Consider the following 24412-nt stretch of genomic DNA (forward strand, 5'->3'; position numbering starts at 1 on the left):
CAAAATTGTTACCACTACCTTGTATCTGTGAAGCCCTTATCCATGTCAATTCACTTTTCAGTATTTTTAAAATCACATTATTTTTTCTTTGCAGTAAATCTGACAGGGAGGGTGGGAAGGTATTATCCCCGTGTTCCTGATGAGGAAAATCTGTGGTGGAGTCAGGGCAAGAGGCAGTGTTTCCTGATTCTTTTACTCTAGGAGGTTTTGTCTTTTGTTTTTTGCTTGTTAGTTTAGTTTTTTTTCGTTTGGTTTTTGATGTCTGAAGTGACTTTTGCCCTTGAAGAGCTTACTAGCAAGGCTGGGAGAAGCAGCTTCCGGCAGTTTGCATTTTATATTGTTTTCTCTTAAAAGATAAGGATGCTTGGGAATAAAAACATGAGAGAATTTTCTAAGGAAACTAAAATGTTTTCAATAAATGATGTACTGTCTGCCCACAGGCTCTGCTAGACTCATCCCCCTGATCCTTCAAAACTCACTTAAGGGCACCTCACCCCCCAGATTAGATGAGGGGCCCCCTCTGCACCTGCCGCCTCCCCTTTCGCAGTGGCACGTCTCTGGTTTGTATTTGGTGCCAGGGTTCCCTGCTGGTCCCTTAGCATCCTCCCCCCCTCCTTGGTGGTGCTTGGGCCCTTGGGACACAGAGTCACTGTCCCACCAACGTGCTGAATGAATGGATGAAAACTTACTCCTTGGAAATAAATGTTATGTAGAATATCTGCTTGACACCAAAATGGTCAATAAATTGAACCAGAGGGTAATTGAAATGTCTCATGTATGAAGCACCCACGTTGACTTAATTCTTGGTTTATTTTTATCAGACTTGTTTCGGTTATATACATACAAGCTCAGGGAGGAAGAATCTAGACTGCTAGTTTATCTTGGCTGAATTTTGTTTTCATTAAGAATAAGTGAAAATACGTAATTCCATTTTTCTTATTCAATGCTATTACAACATTAAAATTTACCAAAAAATGAGCCATAATTCTACCACTCTAATTGTATTTCATTTTTCTAAATTTTTTTCAGTTCTTCTGTCCATATGCATCTGTAGATTTTGTCATTATAATCAGTGTCTGTGCAAATCTGTATTCCTCCCTCAGCATACCAAACGTACTTACATTAGTATATATTATTCCATGTGGCTTTTTAGTGGCTAAATATTTCTGCATTTAAATGATGTACTACAATGTATATAACAAATTCTATATTCTTAGACATTTATATTGTTTGCAGTTTTTATTGCTATCAATGATGCTAAAGTGATTCTCTTGGTTTTTATTTTATGTTATCATTTATGTATCTATGTACTTAAACACAGGCAGGTAGTAGATTGCATGTAGAGAGCTTGAGGGCATGGTTCTGGAGTCACGTTGCCTGGGTCCAAATCCTTGTTCTGCTGATTCCTGGATGCCCTCCCTGGAAGGCTGTGTGACCTTCGTGTATCTATGGTCCATCTCTAAAATGGGGGAAATTCAAGTGCTTCCTAAGGTTGCTATGAAGATTAAATGATAAAATATATGTAAATTGATTAGGACACAGTCTGATACAAAGTGAAGGCTAATTAAAATTTAGCTATTAAAACAGCACTATTTACAATAGGCAAGACATGGAAGCAACTTAAATGTCCATCAACAGATGAATGTATAAAGTCAATGTGGTACATATATACAATGGAATATTAGCCATAAAAAATGAAATAATGTCATTGGCGGCAACATGGATGGACCTAGAGATTAGCATATAAAATGAAGAAAGAGAAAGATAAATATCTTATGATATTACTTATATGTGGAATCTAAAAAAAGGATACAAATGAACTTATTTATAAAACAGAAATGGACTCACAGACATAGAAGACAAATTTATGGTTACCAAAGGGGATAGTGGGGGAGAGGGAATAAATTAGGAGTTTGGGATTAAAATATACACACTACTATATATAAAATACGTAAACAACAAGGACCTACTGTATAGCACAGAGACCTATACTCAGTATCTTGTAATAACCTATAATGGAAAATAATCTAAAAAATAATATATATATATATAATGGAATCAATTTGCTGTACACCTGAAACTAACACAACACTGTAAATTAACTATACTTCAATAAAAAATTTTAGCTATTAATCCATGTTTGAGGGACGGATGGAGGTAAGTGGAAGCATAGATGAAATGAGATGATTATCAGCCATAATCATGCTGATAATTGACGAAGCTGGGTGTAAAGTACAAGGGAATTCATGATACTATTGTTTCTACTTTTTTATATGTTTGAAATTTTTTAATAAGTAAAAGTATACATAATAAAAACATTTTAGCTTTTAAGTTTATTTTTTGGTTTTGAATTATTTTCTTTGGACATGTTTCTAGGAGCGGGGTCACCCGTGGGATATTTTCATAATCATTGTTTTGAATATGGCCAAATTGCTTTAGTAAAGGATTGTTTGATATATGGTGCTATCCACAAACTCTAAGTAAGCCAGTTTTATCACAATCTTAAACAGCATAAGATATTACCATCACGTTTGTCATCCAATTTTATAAATAGGATGACACCTCACAGTTATTTCCCCCCTTTTATTTTTTTAAAAATGTTTGTTTATTTTTGGCTGCGTTGGGTCTTTGTTGCTGCGTGGGTTTTCTCTAGTTGCGGTGAGCGGGGGCTACTCTTTGTTGCGGTGCGCAGGCTTCTCGTTGCGGTGGCTTCTCATTACAGAGCACAGGCTCTAGGCACATGGGCTTCAGTAGTTGTGGCACGCAGGCTCAGTAGTTGTGGCTCGTGGGCTCTAGAGCACAGGCTTCAGTAGTTGTGGCGCACAGGCTTAGTTACTTCGCGGCATGTGGGATCTTCCTGGACCAGGGATTGAACCCGTGTCCTCTGCATTGGCAGGCGGATTCTTAACCACTGCGCTACCGGAGAAGTCCTCCCCCCTTTTAAAGTTAGTAGAAACTTCAAGCATTTTCTTAATTGTGGTTACTGGTAGTTATCATTTATAAATTTTTAAATTATTTACTTCTGTCCTTGGTCCTTTCATCTATAAGGGTTTTATAGCATTCATTTTATGAAAGCAGTATAATAGTTTGGTGGAATTAAACTCATTTTAACTCTCATATTTCATTTTTAAGTGAAAGGAGAAACTGTCATCACTATGCAGGTATTGTGATATTTGATTGAAAAATTCCTTCTTTAATACGTATTCATGGCAAACATATTTTTTGACACTTTTAATGATTATGATCTCCACGTCTTATTGATCTGGAATATGTTCTTGATTTATGGCTGCTATAAATGCGTGGTCAAGGTATGATGAATTGCTCTGAGGTGGCTGCCACCACTATTCTTTATATAGCGTCCCCTCAGTGTGCCGTCATCCTGATTGTGGACCATCTGCCACCAGAGACCAGGCTGCAGATGTCCCTTGTCAATGAAATTTGACCTCAGTAAATTTGCAGGTGTCTTTGGAAGGGCAGGGAAACTACCATTCTGCTTTTACGGTATTCCACGTTTATAATGAACATACTCATGTTTGCTTTCTCTCTTCATCAGTCCCTGCTTCTCATGATACTAATCAGAATTGCTAATTCCAATACAGATCATGATCACAAATTCTCTGTAGCTCTTAAAATGTGTTCAGCTGCCTATCATTAAGATACTGAGTAATGTTTTTACTCATCTTTTCAGTTTCCTCCTATGGGGCTGGCACATTTCTGTTATATCATTACAACCTACATATTTAAAATTTTAGAATACTAAGACCTAATGTTGTACAGTGGTTTATTTAAACTTTATAGTTTTCTGTGTTTAAACCTATAATTTGTAAATGATAGCTTTTTAAAATGGATTTCTGGTGTACTGGAGAGCCACATTTTATGCCATCTTCGTAACCATAGGGACTGAAAGGTGACAGTGTATGAAGCCCTCTATATTTCATTTTCATATTATTTATTACTTGACAAATGGCAGAGGGGCATAAAATTGTTTTGTCAGATTTGCATAAGAACTTTCTTACAAAAAGCTTTTATAGGGGTTCCCTGGTGGTGCAGTGGTCGAGAGTCTGCCTGCCAGTGCAGGGGACACGGGTTCGAGCCCTGGTCTGGGAAGATCCCACATGCCGCGGAGCAGCTGGGCCCGTGAGCCACAACTACTGAGCCTGTGCGTCTGGAGCCTGTGCTCCGCAACAAGAGAGGCCGCGATAGTGAGAGGCCCACGCACCGCGATGAAGAGTGGCCCCTGCTCGCCGCAACTAGAGAAAGCCCTTGCACAGAAATGAAGACCCAACCCAGCCAAAAATAAATAATAAATAAATAATTTTTAAAAAAAGAAAAAAGCTTTTATAGTACACAACACGTACGTAAATTCTCATATAATCGTCCTTTTGAGATCAGCCTGGTAGTTTTGTTGCTGTTTTTTTCTTTTTTCATTTTTTTGGAAAACTTTTTTTTAGTATATATCTATATTTATTTTATTTAGGAATAATTGACACCAGGTGTACAACATAACGATTCGACATTTGTATACATAGCAAAATGATCACCACGATAAGTCTAGGTAACATCCATCACCATAAAGTTATAAGCGTTTTTCCCTTTTTTTCTTGTGATGAGGACTTTTAAGATCTACTCTTAGCAGCTTTCAAATGTGCAATGTTAACTATAGTCACCATGCTGTAGGTTACATCCCCATGATAATTATTTTATAGCTGGAAGTTTGTAACTTTTGACCCCCTTCACCCATTATACACCCCCCCCTCCCACCCACTCCCACCAACCCCTGGCAACCACTGTCCTCTGTTGAAAAACTTTTTTTAAAAAATTTATTTAAATTTTTGAATTTTATTTTATTTTTTTATACAGCAGGTTCTTATTAGTCATCCATTTTATACACATCAGTGTATACATGTCAATCCCAATCGCCCAATTCATCACACCACCATCCCCACCCCCCTGCCGCTTTCCCCCCTTGGTGTCCATACGTTTGTTGTCTACATGTGTGTCTCAATTTCTGCCCTGCAAACCTGTTCATCTGTACCATTTTTCTAGGTTCCACATATATGTGTTAATATACGATATTTGTTTTTCTCTTTCTGACTTACTTCACTCCGTATGACAGTCTCTAGATCCATCCATGTCTCAACAAATGAAATGAAATGAAAAACTTTTAAGATTAAAAAAATCTGCCATGATGGAAAGAGCCTATCAGTTGTTTAAAGTAAAGATGCGAAATTGAAAGTAAGACTTTTTCCCCCCCTTTTTTGTCAGTAATCTTTAGAAAAGTTCAAATAAACTTTAAGCCTGAGTTTGACATAAGATTATGTGTTTGGCTAAATGTGGATACTGGTTATGAGACTTAAATAAGCAAAAGCACCTTTTAAAAGATCTGATACTTACAATCAGGAAAAATAGAGTTCTAAAACTTCTATATAAATCTAAATTGTGTCTACGAATATGTGTTTGTGGGTATGTTGTATAAGTATTTTATAAAACTTATGAAAACAATTTCCAAATAGTGTTTCTACTTAGATAAATATAAATACAAATGTGGATATAAACATCCTGGTTAAACAAATAAATAGCAAAAAGGTGAGCTTTTGAGGTGTTCAAAATGTTGATTGTAGTCATTTTAGGAAAGATGTATTGTTACTTGTCAAACAGCCAGTAGGTTCATCCCAGGGTAGAGTGAGTGAGGGCTGTCCTCCTAGATACACTTACCTCCCCTTGCAATTCTAGCTTCACTGTGAAACTTGACGATGATAACATTTAAAATAGAGGAATTTGTTCATGTGTTGGTAGTAAACTCAATTTAGCGTACTTTCCTGATATGGTCCCTGTTCCTTGCCCTGGTACGCTCTTCTCAGGTTATCAGTGAGTTATCTCACTAATTGTTTTACCCACATTCGAGGCCTTTCCTCCTCTGCATTCCATGCTGAACATAAAGAGGCACCTGTCTGACTTCCTACCCGCTTCACAGCGTCAAGGTGAGTGTGGCCAAATCTGTCTGCTTCTTGGCCTCCTGTGGTCCTCCTAGACCATCTTATCTTCCCTTTTATGGACCGAGTCCCTGAAGACAAGCAGCCTCCTGAACCCGGGGCTGAGAGGGAGCCGCCCTCGCTCCCTCCTCCTGCTTGGACATCCCCACACTTCATTCATTCAAACAATCACCTGGCTTTCATTGTCTTCCCTGTCACTCGTTAAGTTCTCTTGGTCATTTAAAAATACGCTTGGGGTTCAAGCGGGTTCACAGGTCAAACCTGACTTAAAATGAGTGTCTGGAGGAAATCTGGAGATCTGACCAGTAGTAGATTTTCCACTCCAGGTCTGCATATTGCATCTCTGTTGCTGAGAGGCAGCCTGTGTTTTAACCCTGGTTCTGCCAGGTACTGCGCTGTGACCTTGGGCAACTTGCTTAAACTCTCTGTGTCTGAGATTTTTTTATAATGGAGATGATAAAAATCCTTATAGCTTATAGAGTTGTAGTGGAAACTAAATGAATGAATAAAGCATCCATGATGGCGCCTGTCAGAAAGTAAGTGCCACGTAACTTGTACTGTAGTCATTGCTGTTCTCCTCCCAGGAGTGGGCCTGTGACTTGTCGTTTCTGTCAGCTCTCCTGGAGGCTCGGAGCTGACCCGTGCCTCTCTTCCCTTGGCACAGTGATGTTTGCACTTTGGCTAGTGACCTGTTCCTATGTTTATTTTAGAATCCATCCTAAAACTAACATCCTCAAATACGTGTATTAGCCGGTCATGACAAAAATACCAGAATTTTTATCAAAGAGAAAACACAAGCTGCAGTATATGGGCACAACGCTGTAAGAGTTAAAACACACCTGTCAAATGACTCTAGGCTGGCTGAAAACCAAAACAAAACAAGTTTGCTTTCATCCCCTGTTTATTTTTTGGCCACCTAGAAAGCCATCAGCTGTCACCTGATGAGGACATTCACTCATGGGCTGACCATCTGGGTCCTGCGTGGCGTTAATAGTTTTCTGCCCAAAGCGGCTCTTGCCTAGATGGAGAACTGCATCTTGATAAGCTGTGCTTCAAAGTAAAGAAGATGTAGAACATCATTGCTGGTCAGCACACTAACCTTCGGGGTCTGGGCGAGTAAAGTGGTGCAAAGTGGTGTCTCGGGGTCAGCCAAGTCTGTGCTATGACGGCCGTGCCTTCAGTCAGTTTTCATTCATGGGTGCTGAACCTCGGAGAGGCTGTGGGTCTGAGAAACTTGGATCACTCCTTAAAAAAAAAGTGAGTAACAATAAATTAACTTTCTAGCACCACCGCTTTTCCGGTGTACCAGATCTGGAGGGGGTGACGGCTAGCAGGGAGGACTGTGACTCTCTCCTGAGCCTGCAGCTGGCGGTGGGCATGTTGCCGGGACTGGTGGCAGTGGACCGTCTGTGGCCAGTGCCAAGCTAACAGGTAGAGGTCTCTGGTTATATGCCTGTATCAATGATTAGTAAAGAGCAAAAGGCATGAGAGACACGTGCATAACTGGGAATAGTATCTTTTTATTCCTCGTATAAATTTGTGGTGAACCATTTGGTTGGTCCCTTTGGAGATCTGGCATTCGTTGAGAATTTCTTACCTATCTTAATTTACAAAGGGATTGTTATTTTTCTCTCTCTTTTATAAAATTGAAGTATAGTTGATTTACAATATCATGTTAGTTTCAGGTGTACAGCACAGCGATTCAGTTATACGTGTGTGTACATATATATATTATATATATATATTCTGCTTCAGATTAACTTTCCTTATAGCTTATTACAAAATATTGAGTATAGTACCTTGTGCTATACAGTAGGTCCTTGTTGGTTCTCTATTTTATATACTGTAAAGTAGCGTGTATATGTTTTTTTTTTTTTTTGGATACAAATCCTTTATTGGATATATGATTTTCAAATATTTTTTCCTAATTCATGGCATGTCTTTACTTTTTTTTTTTAAACATCTTTATTGAAGTATAATTGCTTCACAATGGTGTGTTAGTTTCTGCTTTATAACAAAGTGAATCAGCTACACATATACACACGTTCCCATATCTCCTCCCTCCCGCATCTCCCTCCCTCCCACCCTCCCCATCCCACCTCCCTGGGCGGTCACAAAGCACCGAGCTGATCTCCCTGTGCTATGTGGCTGCTTCCCACTAGCTATCTATTTTACATTTGGTAGTGTATATATGTCCATGACACTCTCTCACCCTGTCACATCTCACCCCTCCCCCTCCCCATATCCTCAAGTCCATTCTTTAGTAGGTCTGTGTCTTTATTCCCATCTCGCCACTAGGTTCTTCATGACCTTTTTTTTCCCCTTAGATTCCATATATATGTGTTAGCATACTGTATTTGTTTTTCTCTTTCTGACTTACTTCACTCTGTATGACAGACTCTAACTCCATCCACCTCATTACAAATACCTCCATTTCATTTCTTTTAATGGCTGAGTAATATTCCATTGTATATATGTGCCACATCTTCTTTATCCATTCATCCGATGATGGACACTTAGGTTGCTTCCATGTCCTGGCTATTGTAAATAGAGCTGCAATGAACATTTTGGTACATGACTCTTTTTGAATTATGGTTTTCTCAGGGTATATGCCCAGTAGTGGGATTGCTGGGTCGTATGGTAGTTCTATTTTTAGTTTTTTAAGGAACCTCCATACTGTTCTCCATAGTGGCTGTATCAATTTACATTCCCACCAACAGTGCAAGAGTGTTCCCTTTTCTCCACACCCTCTCCAGCATTTATTGTTTGTAGATTTTTTGATGATGGCCATTCTGACCGGTGTGAGATGATACCTCATTGTAGTTTTGATTTGCATATCTCTAAGGATTAATGATGTTGAGCATTCTTTCATGTGTCTGTTGGCCATCTGTATATCTTCTTTGGAGAAATGTCTATTTAGGTCTTCTGCCCATTTTTGGATTGGGTTGTTTGTTTATTTGTTATTGAGCTGCATGAGCTGCTTGTAAATCTTGGAGATTAATCCTTTGTCAGTTGCTTCATTTGCAAATATTTTCTCCCATTCTGAGGATTGTCTTTTTGTCTTGTTTATGGTTTCCTTTGCTGTGCAAAAGCTTTGAAGTTTCATTAGGTCCCATTTGTTTATTTGTGTTTTTATTTCCATTTCTCTAGGAGGTGGGTCAAAAAGGATCTTGCTGTGATGTATGTCATAGAGTGTTCTGCCTATGTTTTCCTCTAAGAGTTTGATAGTGTCTGGCTTTACACTTAGGTCTCTAATCCATTTTGAGTTTATTTTTGTGCATGGTGTCAGGGAGTGTTCTAATTTCATACTTTTACATGTACCTGTCCAATTTTCCCAGCACCACTTATTGAAGAGGCTGTCTTTTCTCCACTGTATATGCTTGCCTCCTTTATCAAAGATAAGGTGACCATATGTGCGTGGGTTTATCTCTGGGCTTTCTATCCTGTTCCATTGATCTATATTTCTGTTTTTGTGCCAGTACCAAACTGTCTTGATTACTGTAGCTTTGTAATATAGTCTGAAGTCAGGGAGCCTGATTCCTCCAGCTCCATTTTTCGTTCTCAAGATCGCTTTGGCTATTCGGGGTCTTTTGTGTCTCCATACAAATTGTGAAATTTTTTGTTCTAGTTCTGTGAAAAATGCCAGTGGTAGTTTGATAGGGATTGCATTGACTCTGTAGATTGCTTTGGGTAGTAGAGTCATTTTCACAGTGTTGATTTTTGCAATCCAAGGACATGGTATATCTCTCCATCTGTTTGTATCATCTTTAATTTCTTTCATCAGTGTCCTATAATTTTCTGCATACAGGTCTTTTGTCTCCTTAGGTAGATTTATTCCTAGATACTTTATTCTTTTTGTTGCAATGGTAAACGGGAGTGTTTTCTTAATTTCACTTTCAGATTTTTCATCAGTATATAGGAATGCAAGAGATTTCTGTGCATTAATTTTGTATCCTGCAACTTTACCAAATTCATTGATTAGCTCTAGGAGTTTTCTGGTAGCAGTTTTAGGATTCTCTATGTATAGTATCATGTCATCTGCAAACAGTGACAGCTTTACTTCTTCTTTTCTGATTTGGATTCCTTTTATTTCTTTTTCTTCTCTGATTGCTGTGGCTAACACTTCCAAAACTATGTTGAATAATAGTGGTGAGAGTGGGCAACCTTGTCTTGTTCCTGATCTTAGTGGAAATGGTTTCAGTTTTTCACCGTTGAGGACAATGTTGGCTGTGGGCTTGTCATATATGGCCTTTATTATGTTGAGGAAAGTTCCCTCTATGCCTACTTTCTGCAGGGCTTTTATCATAAATGGGTGTTGAATTTTGTCAAAAGCTTTCTCTGCATCTATTGAGATGATCATATTTTTTCTCCTTCAATTTGTTAATATGATGTATCACGTTGATTGATTTGCGTATATTGAAGAATCCTTGCATTCCTGGGATAAACCCCACTTGATCATGGTGTATGATCCTTTTAATGTGCTGTTGGATTCTGTTTGCTAGTATTTTGTTGAGGAGTTTTGCATCTATGTTCATCAGTGATATTGGCCTGTAGTTTTCTTTCTTTGTGACATCTTTGTCTGGTTTTGGTATCAGGGTGATGGTGGCCTCGTAGAATGAGTTGGGGAGTGTTCCTCCCTCTGCAATATTTTGGAAGAGTTTGAGAAGGATAGGTGTTAGCTCTTCTCTAAATGTTTGATAGAATTCGCCTGTGAAGCCATCTGGTCCTGGGCTTTTGTTTGTTGGAAGATTTTTAACCAGAGTTTCAATTTCAGTGCTTGTGATTGGTCTGTTCATATTTTCTATTTCTTCCTGGTTCAGTCTTGGTAGGTTGTGCCTTTCTAAGAATCTGTCCATTTGTTCCAGGTTGTCCATTTTATTGGCATAGAGTTGCTTGTAGTAATCTCTCATGATCGTTTGTATTTCTGCAGTGTCAGTGGTTACTTCTCCTTTTTCATTTCTAATTCTATTGATTTGAGTCTTCTCCCTTTTTCTCTTGATGAGTCTGGCTAATGGTTTATCAATTTTGTTTATCTTCTCGAAGAACCAGCTTTTAGTTTCATTGATTTTTGCTATTGTTTCCTTCATTTCTTTTTCATTTATTTCTGATCTGATCTTTATGATTTCTTTCCTTCTGCTAGCTTTGGGGTTTTTTTGCTCTTCTTTCTCTAATTGCTTTAGGTGCAAGGTTAGGTTGTTTATTCGAGATGTTTCCTGTTTCTTGATGTAGGCTTGTATTGCTATAAACTTCCCTCTTAACACTGCTTTTGCTGCATCCCATAGGTTTTGGGTCGTCGTGTCTCCATTGTCATTTGTTTCTAGGTATTTTTTGATTTCCCCTTTGATTTCTTCAGTGATCACTTCGTTATTAAGTAGTGTATTGTATAGCCTCCATGTGTTTGTATTTTTTACAGACCTTTTCCTGTAATTGATATCTAGTCTCATAGCGTTGTGGTCGGAAAAGATACTTGATACGATTTCAATTTTCTTAAATTTACCAAGGCTTGATTTGTGACCCAAGAGATGATCTATCCTGGAGAATGTTCCATGAGCACTTGAGAAAAATGTGTATTCTGTTGTTTTTGGGTGGAATGTCCTATAAATATCAATTAAGTCCATCTTGTTTAATGTATCATTTAAAGCTTGTGTTTCCTTATTTATCTTCATTTTGGATGATCTGTCCATTGCTGAAAGTGGGGTGTTAAAGTCCCCTACTATGATTGTGTTGCTGTCGATTTCCCCTTTTATGGCTGTTAGTATTTGCCTTATGTATTGAGGTGCTCCTATGTTGGGTGCATAAATATTTACAGTTGTTATACCTTCCTCTTGGATCGATCCCTTGATCATTATATAGTGTCCTTCTTGGTCTCTTGTAATAGTCTTTGTTTTAAAGTCTATTTTGTCTGATATGAGAATTGCTACTCCAGCTTTCTTTTGATTTCCATTTGAATGGAATATCTTTTTCCATCCCCTCACTTTCAGTCTGTATGTGTCTCTAGGTCTGAAGTGGGTCTCTTGTCGACAGCATATATACGGGTCTTGTTTTTGTATCCATTCAGCCAGTCTGTGTCTTTTGGTGGGAGCATTTAATCCATTTACATTTAAGGTAATTATCGATATGTATGTTCCTATTCCCATTTTCTTAAATATTTTGGGTTTGTTATTGTAGGTGTTTTCCTTCTCTTGTGTTTCTTGCCTAGAGAAGTTCCTTTAGCATTTGTTGCAAAGCTGGTTTGGTGGTGCTGAACTCTCTCAGCTTTTGCTTGTCTGTAAAGGTTTTAATTTCTCCATCAGATCTGAATGAGATCCTTGCTGGGTAGAGTAACCTTGGTTGTAGGTTTTTCTCCTTCATGACTTTAAGTATATCCTGCCACTCCCTTCTGGCTTGCAGAGTTTCTGCTGAAAGATCAGATGTTAACCTTATGGGGATTCCCTTGTGTGTTATTTGTTGTTTTTCCCTTGCTGCTTTTAATATGTTTTGTTTATATTTAATTTTGGATAGTTTGATTAATATGTGTCTTGGCGTGCTTCTCCTTGGATTTATCCTGTATGGGACTCTCTGTGCTTCCAGGACTTGATTAACTATTTCCTTTCCCATATTAGGGAAGTTTTCAACTATAATCTCTTCAAATATTTTCTCAGTCCCTTTCTTTTTCTCTTCTTCTTCTGGGACCCCTATAATTCGAATGTTGGTGCGTTTAATGTTGTCCCAGAGGTCTCTGAGACTGTCCTCAGTTCTTTTCATTCTTTTTTCTTTATTCTGTTCTGCAGCAGTGAATTCCATCATTCTGTCTTCCAGGTCACTTATCCGTTCTTCTGCCTCAGTTATTCTGCTATTGATCCCATCTAGAGTATTTTTAATTTCATTTATTGTGTTTTTCATCATTGCTTGGTGCCTCTTTAGTTCTTCTACATCCTTGTTAAATGTTTCTTGCATTTTGTCTATTCTATTTCCAAGATTTTGGATCATCTTTACTATCATTAGTCTGAATTCTTTTTCAGGTAGACTGCCTATTTCCTCTTCATTTGTTAGGTCTGGTGTGTTTTGACCCTGCTCCTTCATCTGCTGTGTGTTTTTTTGTCTTCTCATTTTGCTTATCTTACTGTGTTTGGGGTCTCCTTTTCACAGGCTGCAGGTTTGTAGTTCCCGTTGTTTTTGGTATCTGTCCCCAGTGGCTAAGGTTGGTTCAGTGGGTTGTGTAGGCTTCCTGGTGGACGGGACTAGTGCCTGTGTTCTGGTGGATGAGGTTGGATCTTGCCTTTCTGGTGGGCACGTCCGCATCTGGAGGTGTGTTTTGGGGTGTCTGTGGCCTTATTATGTTTTTAGGCAGCCTCTCTGCTAATGGATGGGGCTGTGTTCCTGTCTTGCTAGTTGTTTGGCATAGGGTGTCCAGCACTATAGCTTGCTGGTCGTTGAATGAAGCTGGGTCTTGATGTTGAGATGGAGATCTCTGAGAGATTTTCGCCGTTTGGTATTACGTGGAGCTGGGAGTTCTCTTGTGGACCAGTGTCCTGAAGTTGGCTCTCCCACCTCAGAGGCACAGCCCTGATGCCTGGCTGGAGCACCAAGAGCCTTTCATCCACATGGCTCAGAATAAAAGGGAGAAAAAAATAGAAAGAAAGAAAGAAAGAGGATAAAATAAAATAAAATAAAGCTATTATAATAAAAAATAAGAAAAAAAATTATTAAGAATAAATGTATTCAGAAAAAAAAATTTTTTTAATTTTTAAAAATAGATTTATTAATTTTTATAGTAAAAAATAAGAAAAAAATCATTAAGAAAAAAAATTTTTTTTTAATTTTTTAAAATAAAAAATATGAAAAAACTTAAAAAATTTTTTTTTAATTTCTAAAAGTAGAAAATAAGGAAAAAATTATTAAGAAAACATTTATTAGGAAAAAAAATTTTTTTAAGTAAAAAAAAAAAAAAAACGGACGGACCTAACCCTAGGACTAATGGTGAAAGCAAAGCTATACCGACAAAATCTCACCCAGAAGCATACACATATACACTCACAAAAAAAGGAAAATGGGAAAAATTAATATATCCTGTTCCCAAAGTCCACCTCTTGAATTTGGGATGATTCGTTGTCTATTCAGGTATTCAACAGATGCAGGCACATCAAGTTGTTTGTGGAGCTTTAATCCGCTGCTTCTGAGGCTGCTGGGAGAGATTTCCCTTTCTCTTCTTTGTTCGTACAGCTCCTGGGGTTCAGCTTTGGATTTGGACCCGCCTCTGCATGTAGGTCGCCTGAGGGCATCTGTTCCCCGCTCAGGCAGGACGGGGTTAAAGGAGCAGCTGCTTCAGGGGCTCTGGCTCACTCAGGCCGGGGGGAGGGAGGGGTACAGAGGCGGGGCGAGCCTGCGGTGGCAGAGGCCGGCGTGACGTTGCAGCAGCCTGAGGCACGCAGTGCGTTCTCCCGGGGAAGTTGTCCCTGGATCACGGGACCCTGGCAGTGGCGAGCTGCACAGGCTCCCGGGAGGGGCGTGTGGAGAGTGACCTGTGCTCGCACACAGGCTTCTTGGTGGCGGCAGCAGCAGCCTTAGCGTCTCCTGCCCGTCTCTGGGGTCCACGCTGATAATCGCGGCTCGCGCCCGTCTCTGGGGTCCGCGCTGTTAGCCATGGCTCGCGCCCGCCTCTGGGGTCCACGCTAATAGCCGCGGCTCGCGCCCATCTCTGGAGTTCGTTTAGGCGGCGCTCTGAATCCCCTCTCCTTGTGCGCCGGGAAACAAAGAGGCAAGAAAAAGTCTCTTGCCTCTTCGGCAGCTGCAGACATTTTCCCGGACTCCCTCCCGGCTAGCACCGAAGCCCGAGCCTCAGCTCCCAGTCCCCACCCGCCCCGGCGGGTGAGCAGACAAGCCTCTCGGGCTGGTGAGCACTGCTCAGCGCCGAGCCTCTGTGCGGGAATCTCTCCGTTTTTCCCTCTGCGCCCCTGTTGCTGTGGGATCCGCGCTGATAGCCGCGGCCCGCGCTCGCCTCTGGAGTTCGTTTAGGCAGCGCTCTGAATCCCCTCTCCTTGCGCGCCGTGAAACAAAGAGGCAAGAAAAAGTCTCTTGCCTCTTCGGCAGCTGCAGACATTTTCCCGGACTCCCTCCCGGCTAGCACCGAAGCCCGAGCCTCAGCTCCCAGCCCTGCCTGCCCCGGCGGCTGAGCAGACAAGCCTCTCGGGCTGGTGAGTGCTGCTCAGCACCGATCCTCCGTGCGGGAATCTCTCCGCTTTGCCCTCCGCACCCCTGTGGCTACGCTCTCCTCCGTGGCTCCGAAGCTTCCCCCCTCTGCCACCCACAGTCTCCGCCCGCGAAGGGGCTTCCTAGTGTGTGGAAACCTTTCCTCTTTCACAGCTCCCTCCCACTGGTGCAGGTCCCGTCCCTATTCTTTTGTCTCTGTTGTTTCTTTTTTCTTTTGCCCTACCCAAGTACGTGGGGATTTTCTTGCCTTTTGGGAGGTCTGACGTTTTCTGCCAGCGTTCAGTGGGTGTTCTGTAGGAGCAGTTCCACGTGTAGATGTATTTCTACTGTATCTGTGGGAAGGAAGGTGATCTCCACGTCTTACTCTTCCGCCATCTTGCCCCTCCTCCCTAGTGTGTATATGTTAATCCCAGTTTTCTAAGCTAGATGTCTTTGGAATAGAAATTTTACTCAGCTTCTACTTGTACTGAGGGTAATCCACAACAGTCTACCAGTACTGGTCTTTGAATGGTTTTAGGGGGCTCTGAAGGAGAAAAAAAAGAGTTGCTCAGCGGCGGCAGTGTCATAACGTAAGGGTGTGAGTCACCATTATGTTCCCCAGCCAGAGTTGCTGGGACAAAATGAGATGAGTCATGTTGAAAGACCCATGTCTGACACGTGGTATGTGATCGTTAATTCCTCTCCCCACGGGGTTAATTAGTACTTAGAACACTGAAATAGGTTTCGCTAAGAAAACCAACAGCTCCATAAGAGTAATGTATAGCATTTCTTTTTACAGTTATTTCTTAAAAATCAATATTGCAAACATACCAAAATAAATGAAAATCAGCGTATACCCCAATGTACCACATAGGTTTCAAATGTTAACATTTTGCCATAAATGCCTTAAATTCTTAATGACATGAAACCTTACAAATATAGTGGTAAGTCACCTTCCCTCCCTTAGCACATACCTCATCCTTTCCCTGACTTTTGCGAGAGAACTGTATCCTGGCCGTGTGCATTCTTCCCATCAGTGTTTTTAACTTAGACTACATACCTATGTATTCATAAATAATATATAGTGTTGTATGTTCTAAAAAGTTTACATAAGCAGTATAGTAATGTAGTGCATCCTTTGAACCTGTGTTTTTCACATACTCATTTGAGGTTTGAGTGTAGAACTACTTCCTTTTTGCTGCTGTGTAGGATACCATTGCCTGAAATATTCCATAACTGATTTAGATACTTCATATATGTTATGTATTTATCACAAAACACTGTGAGGTGTTTTCAACTTGGTTTCAGAGCATGTATTCAAACCCAAGTTTCTCCAATTCCATTAAGCCATGCTTTCAATAAATATCAGGAAAATAAAGTTGGAAAGAATGAGCTGGCAGGCTGTCTGCTAGTGTGTATCTCTGGGATCTGAATGTAAGAGAAGTTGGTGGTTATCTCTCCTCCTGGCCTGGGGCAGGCAAGATCAGGGCAGCCTAGTCTGCACTGGGGCTGCACTGGGGCTGCACTGGGGCTGCACTGGGGCTGCGCTGCAGGAGGGCCCAGGGTCGGCAGAAGTCAGCTGCAAATGTGGTAAATCAATGACATTTAGAAAAAAATTGAAGTTGATTTACAATGTTGTGTTTCAAGTATATAGCAAAGTGATCCAGTTATACATATAAAATGCGTACATATATTCTTTTTCAGATTTTTTCCATAGATACTGAGTATAGTTCCCTGTGCTATATAGTAGGTCCTTGTTGTTTACCTATTTTATATATAGTAGTGTGTATATGTTAATCCCAAACTCCCAATTTATTTCTCCTCCCCACCCCTACCCCCTTTGGAAACCATAAGTTTGTTTTCCACGTCTGAATTTATTTCTATTTTGTAAACAAGTTCACCTGTATCGTTTTTTTAGATTCCACATAAAAGTGATATCATATGATACTTATCTTTGATTTTTTTCACTTAGTATGATAATCTCTAGTTCTATCCATGTTGCTGCATATAGCACTATTTCATTCTTTTTAATGGCTGAGTAATATTCCTGTGTGTGTGTGTGTGTGTGTGTGTGTGTGTGTGTGTGTATACACCACATCTTCTTTATCCATTCATCTGTCAGTGGACACTTAGGTTGCTTCCATGTCTTGGCTATTGTGAATAGTGCTGCTGTGAATATTGGGCGCATGTATCTTTTCTAATTAGCGTTCTCTCCAGATATGAATAACATTTTTGAGGCCTGAAAGACCCTGAGGGACAGAGAGAGGTTTTAAAAGAAGTGTAAGTCATGGACCCAGCCCTCAAGGAATTTAAAATCTAGCAAGGGAGACAAAACTAACATGAAACAGAACAACTGGATGCAGAACAGCTCAGGTGCCTGCTGTGCCCCCTGCCATCTTTTACGGAAATGGGATATCCTGTATCCTGTTTTTTTCTCCACATCTTGATTCCTCCCTCAACAGTACCTTCTGGAAATCCTCGCAAGGCATCTAGCATAGAACTAATTTATTTTTAAAGCCTGTGTAATATTCCATGCTATGGACATATCATCATTTATTTGACTATTCTCTTATTAATGGGTCATCTCCTTTTCACTGTTAATGGCTAAAAAACTGTAACAGTTAATGTCCTTGTATATATGTCCCTGTGTGCTAGATTTCTGCAGGAGAGTTTACCAAGAGTGGCATGATTGGAGGGGAGAGTATATGTATTTTTAATTTTAATTGATGATGCCAGATTGCTTTCTAAAAAGGCTAGAATTCATATTTCCCCACCACCAATGTATGAGTGTCCTCTCCTGACATTGTCACTTCTAACAGTTATATCTCTTTTTACGTGTCTGACAGTATATAAAGTTATATCTAATTATCATCATTTTCTACAGCCACTAGGGAATATAAATGCCTTTTTTGGACATTATGTTGGTTATTTTTGCTGTGTTGGCTACTGCTTGTCTTTTGCCTGATTGATATTATTAGCCTTTGGGTTTTTCCTTGGTTAGTTTGTAAGAGCTGTTTATATAGAACAGATATCAACACTTTGTCATCTGTGTTACAAATATTTGGACCAGCAGTATCATTTGTCTATTGGCTTTGTTTACCAGCCAGATCACTGAAGGATGATAGCAGCAAACTGAATTTCTTCAGCTCAAAGAAAAATCTAAATAGTTCCATAAGTTAAGTAACCTTTTGGAAGGGTCCATGAGTAAAGTATGAAGTCAATGGGTATGGTACAATCTGCTCGTTGACGAATGTGGTAACTCACTGCATCAGCTGAATTTTCTATCACTCATGCTTTTCTGATGTTCTTCAAGCCACAGGGAGGAATACTTACATGTGTGCCTGACGTATAGGAAAACACAGTTTGATTTTCAAGCAGCTCTAATGCACTCAGCTGATCTCTCTTCCTTATGGAAATAGAGTCCTGAAATACTGTATCTTTTAAAATTTTTATCTTTTTAGAAATCACACCATCCTCAAAGCCTCATCCACCTGTTGTGGGCAAAGTGACTCATCACAGCATTGAATTATACTGGGATCTGGAGAAGAAAGTCAAGCGGCAGGGACCCCAGGAGCAGTGGTTCAGGTTTTCTATTGAAGAAGAAGACCCCAAAATGCACACTTATGGTATCATTTATACGTAGGTGCAATGTTGACCTGCTTAACATTTTGCTTGGATTTCTTGATTAGCTGGAATGGTTTCTGTTGTCTCCAAGAAGACTCATTTTGAAATTGAAGGGATGAGTCAGCATCATTTGCATTCATTCTTTTCATGAGTGATGAATTTTGGAAAATAAGCGTGAGCAGTCGCTTTGAAATTAAACCTCCTAGACCTTTGAGAGCTCCTTAGGCTTCTGAAATATTCTAATGGTATATTTTAAAAGTCCAAAACGTAGAGACAGAATCAAAGGAGAGTTGGATGAAATCAGATGAGGTTCCCCTCAGGCTGTTCTGTTCACAGATGTGACAACTTCCCGACCTCGGGTCACACCACTGTTCCCTTGTTAACTCTTTCCAACCAACCTGCTATCTCTCTCAGCCTCCATCAGAACCTGTCTTTTTTGCCTTTTCCTTGAATGCATTTCCTTCTATTTTTATACAGCTGGTTCCTTTACACCATGCACATATCATATCAAATACTGGCCCCTCCTCAAAAGGCCACCCGAAGTAGGCGTTCTTCCACCCAGCTGTCCTCTCTGCCATGACCTTGTTTCGTTTGCATTGTGAAACCTAGCTCTGCCGGAGTCATTTTACTGTTTACTGTTCGTTTTCTGTCTCCCTACCAGCATCTAAACTCCACGAGAAGCAGGTAAGATTCCTGTTTGCTTGAGTCTCTTTCCCCAGCTCCTGGACAGCGCCAGCACATAGGAGGCCCTCAAAATATTTGTTGTGTGAATAAATAAATGAATGCAACAGGAATAATCAAGAGGTCATTTTTTTTTTTCTTAGCCTTCACTTCAATCCTTATTTCTTCCTTTGACAGCTTTACTGCTTGCAAAATGACTTTGTGTTTTAGGAAGAAGACCAGAGATGAGATGCAGATACGGTTTTATATTAAACTTTTAATTTTGACATAATTGTAGCTTCACATCTGGCTGTGAGAAATAATACAGAGAGATCCCAGGTACCTTTTACCATTTTCCCCGGTGGTAACATTACGGAAAACTGTAGGGCAATATCACAGCCGGCATCCTGGCACTGCTGCAGTCAGGGAACAGTTGCAGTGCTTTGCTGGACTTTTCTCCAGGTGGCATTGTGGTAAGGGTGCTGATGTGAGGGTACCTACGCAGGCTTCGACTGTTACCTGAACCATGGTATCCCGGCGATTTGATGAACGATTCTTTGTACCTAGAAAGGAAAACATGCATTTACCTGAAATGTAGTTGCCATATGAAAATAATTCCTGGCCCGACTACTTGAAATGTTATTTTAATCATGTCATGTCATGTGTTATTCTCTGGTAAGTAGTTTCCACCCAAAAGCATGAATGATGATATAACAAGTATTTCCGTGGAGAGAGAAAAAGGTATTTCATTTCGCCTGTTTCTCTTGCACCACAAGCCATGCTTGGGCAGGTTAGGTGGGGCTGTCCTGGGTGCTCCTTTGTGTCTCCATTTCTCCTTTGCTGGGTGATCAGCCATGTCCACTGGCCTCCAGCCTGTGTGTCTCTGTGTTGTTATGTTTTCCCCAGAGACCTGAGTGCTGTCTGGCCCGGGAACTCACCTGGATGGTTGTCTGGCATTGCAGAGCCAGCAGCGAGGCCTTCAGACCCCCAACTCTAAGCGAGGTTGTGAGATGCTCACGTTCCCTCAGAGAATTAGCACAAACCTTGACACTAGGTGGCAGAGTTAGACTGTGTTAATCTTGACCTCTTCTCTCCATTATATCACTTTTCCCTAGGTGTATCGTTAAAACTAGCAAATGCCTTTCTTTGCAAAAGCGATTATCTAGACTATCTGACCTTGGGATTGTGTATTTAAGAACTTCGTTTTGACTTGTCAGTTTCTGATCATCTTCTCCAACAGCCAGTCTTGAATCAGTGCTGTTGTCTTTGACGTGGGCTCTCCTCACAGCCAGTTATATCTAGTTTTCATGAGCTCTCCCTTTGCACATCCCTTCTATGCTTTCCCTTGTTAGATTGTGGCATTTCCCCTACTAGGATGCAAGTAGGATCTGTTTTCTGACTAGTCATCGCTGAATCCCCAGGTCCTACAACCGTCCAGCTTATTTGCTGATTGAATGAATTGGCCATATCCCTCTTTTCTTGCCCTCTATCCCTTTCTTCTATCTTGTTAGGTTAATTTTCTTTTTAATCTTCCGTTTGTCAGATTGTCTTCGATGGGTTTCCATTGCTTGAAGAATGAAGGTCCAACTCCTTACACTAACATCTGATGCTTTTCACAGTTTGCCCACAACCTGCCTTTCTTGCTGTTTCTTATTTCTGGGCATAAACCTTCCGACGAAATCTGCTTTACTGTCCTTTGAGTATGCCTTGACTTCTCCTGCGTGTGTGTTCAGCTGTTTTCTCTGTTCAGACAAATCTCCCCTGCTCCATCCTTTCTTCCACCCAAGTCAGATTCTGCCTCGACTGAGAAGCTCCCTTTACTATCCTATTATCTACCCCTCTAAATTCCTGTGATAATTGGTACCCTTATCATGCATTTCATTCATTCAGTCAGCACCTACTACGTGCAACACACTGTTTTGGATGCCAGGGATACAGCACTAGACAAGCAGACAAAAATTCGTCCCTCATGATGAGGAAGACAAGTGATAAATAAGATACATAAGTAAGAATATAGTGTGTCAGATGGTGGTAAGTACCAAGTGGAAAGCAGAGGAGAATAATTGGGGGCTTGGAGTGGAGGTGAAGAAGCCTTCACTGAGAAGGTAACATCTGTGTAAAGAAGCAAGTGATGGGTATCTGGAGCCTCGTGAGTATCTGGAAGAACATTCCAGGCAGAAGACACAGCAGGCAAAAGTGTCTGGAGGTGGGATCCTGCCTGGCGTTCCAGAAACACTGAGGAGTGAAGTGAATGAGTAATGGGATGGGGCCAGTGTGGGGACGGGTCTTGGGGGCTGTCACTCTGTGAGGTGAGAAGCCACTGGACACTGATAAACTGGGGAGGGGTGTGGTGCTTATGCTACATGAGGGTCACTCTGCCTGCTGAGTGGAGGACAGGCTGTGAGGAGGGAAGGCGGCCAGAGCAGGGAGGACTAATTAGGAAGCTTCTGCAATAACTTAGGTGGGAGATAACAGAACACAGTGTGAAAAGTGGTGAAATCAGGGCTTTTTAAGATTGATTTGAAGAATTTGCTGGTGCACCAGATATGGGATGTGAGAGAAAGAGGGTAGTCAAGGGGCCATCAGTAGACATCTCAGGATCGGCCCCATTGGGCTGCAGGAAGCAGCAGCTCCAGAAGCTCAGTGGCTCCCAACGGCAGCTGCGTATTCCCCACACGGAACACCCGTGGTGTGTCGCCAGGCTGGTGGAGTGGCCTCTGCCTGAACGTGGCTAGTCATGGTGCCAGCAGAGGCAGAGATCGGGGCTCCCCGTTTCTTGAAGCTTCCACCTGGAATGACACACTGCACCTCTGTTTATACTTCATTGCTCAGAGCAAGTCCCGCCACGTCTGAGCTCAACAGCTCTGGGATATAGAATCCTTGGGGGAGGGCACCAAGTACCTGTGAACAAAGTCCGGTCTTCCACAGGTGGCACCAAGGTTTTGGCCTGAGCAGCTCAAACCACGGAGACTCGGGATGGAGCAGGAGCTCATTTGGGGACGATCAGGCATCCAGGTGGAGACATCAAGGAGGCAGTTGGGGAAGAACCAGCCAGGGGAGAGTCTGGGCTGGAGAAATGGATTTCAGAGTCATCAGCAGGTGGCGGGATCGGAAAGCTGGGGGTGAAACATAGTGGGAGAAGAGAAGTCTGGGAACTGAGTCTCTGGGCATTTCCGTACTTACTTTGTTATGTTTCATGTTTGCTCCGCTCTTGCATCAGATATTTGCTTTGGCTGATAACAGAAATAACGGTATGCTTTATACTTTGATATATTTCCTCTACGGGAAATAGAACTTGGAAAAGTTCTAAGATTGCTTCATCCTTTGAGCTACCATGCCTGGGCTGTGTAAAGAAGTTCGATACACAGCTGCTCTGAGACGTCCCTGTGTCTGTGCTGCAGTCGGTGTCACCCCTGTGTCTGCATTGTAGTCGTGGAGGACCCCAGTGGGCAGCTATGTCTCTGGTCCTCTCCGTGGGGCCACCTCTACTGATGCTGTGAGGGCCTCCAGCCTCCAATCGCTGTGCCCAGTGGCATCTGTTTTCTAAGACAGTTCTGTAATGTATCTTTCCAGGGGTTATGAAGGTGCTGTTTGCTTCATGGTGATCTTACGATGTTTAGCACCATTGGATTTTATTGAGGGCACTTTTAGTTTTATTTTGGTCTATAACTATGTTAAGTCTTTGCCACCTGGCAATTAAATTCCGTTGAGGTTTGAGCATTGTAGTCTCACTGAGCTCCTAGAGATCTTTTCAGATGCCACAAATTGAGGGCTCAGTTTCTATGATTCAAATAGCTATAGTTACGCACCTCTGCTCATGTAACAATAAAACCCACCCACTCACAAGATTACTTTGTGCCAAGCTGATATATTTTAGTTTATTGTTGTTGTTGTTATTTTTTTTTAGACCATGCAGTTTTTCTGAACATTTATCTTGGTTTCAGAGCTTTTTCTTTCATGGTAAATATATTTGTATCTAGTTTTAACACTTCTGTGTTTTTGGCTTCTTAAGGCTGTCGGTATCATTTCCTAATTGTCTTTATTATAGTTTCTTTGTTGTTGGTACATGATGTATCAGTTATCTATTGCTGCATAACAAACTGTCCCAAACTTAGTGGTTTTGCTCAAAGTGTAAAATACACGCTTGCTCATGATCCTACAATTTGGGCAACGTGGGGAGGGCAAGTTTCTGTTCCATGTGGTCTTGGCTGGTGCAGCTGTTTTGGGGCTGAAGGATCCAAGTGGTGTCACTCATGTGTCTGATGCCTCTGCTGGGGCAGTGGGGACAGTGGGCAGCTGACCGGGCTCCTGTGTTTTCCTTCATTGTCTGGCATCTTCCAGACTCTCACCAGGCAACCTCTCCCTCTAGTGGGGAAGTTGAACATCTTTACATGGCAACTGGCTTCCAAGGGAGCAAGAGCAGAAGCTACCAGGCGTGTTAAAGCTGGGCCCAGAATTGCACAGCATCCCTTCGCCACATCCCATCCTATTTAAGGGGAGAGGAATTTGACTCTTAACGGTGGGAAGAGTACGTGCACCTGCAGGATGGGAGGGGTAGCTAGAGGCCACTTTGACTGACGTGGCTTCTTTAGGTGGAGAGAAATATGCTTCAAGGAAAGGTAGTCTCAGTGAAGAGGGCTGCGTCCACCCTCGAAGGGCAGGAGAACACAGACGAAGGTCAGAAGGGCCTCAACGTCCCCCGCCCCCCCCCCCCACACCATCTTTTTCTTGGCTCGGTTAGAGCTCCGCCCAAGAAGTCATTTAGGTTTTGGTGCCTGGAGTAACTTGTGATTCAGAAAAGGGGGATCTCCAAGTATTCTGGACTTCATTTCAGCTTAAAATTTTACGTTTTGGATAAATCGACAAAGGGAGAGAAACACAAAGGGCAAAGGGTCTTTGGAAATCATTTCCTGTTTTCAAACATGGTCCTCTAGGTCTCTGAGCTGAGACTCCTCTCAGGAGCGCAG

The 24412-nt window shown here is 41.4% G+C and overlaps 1 protein-coding gene across 6 annotated transcripts in view; it reads left to right on the top strand.

Annotated features, from left to right (window-relative positions):
- FANK1 (fibronectin type III and ankyrin repeat domains 1) overlaps positions 1-24412 on the top strand; it is a gene marked incomplete at its 5' end in the record, with an annotated part of 127596 nt that overhangs the window by 81546 nt on the left and 21638 nt on the right. For 5 of the 6 annotated variants that reach the window (XM_082406625.1, XM_082406626.1, XM_082406627.1 and 2 more), the window contains one exon: positions 18623-18800. The exons of the other annotated variant lie outside the window; for it this stretch is intronic. In XM_082406625.1, coding sequence (XP_082262751.1) covers positions 18623-18800 — 178 coding nt within the window. The remainder of the gene's footprint in view (positions 1-18622; positions 18801-24412) is intronic. 6 annotated transcript variants of the gene reach the window in all.

This window comes from Balaenoptera borealis (genome assembly GCF_965194805.1).
Source record: "Balaenoptera borealis genome assembly, chromosome: 10".
Classification (NCBI taxonomy): domain Eukaryota; kingdom Metazoa; phylum Chordata; class Mammalia; order Artiodactyla; family Balaenopteridae; genus Balaenoptera; species Balaenoptera borealis.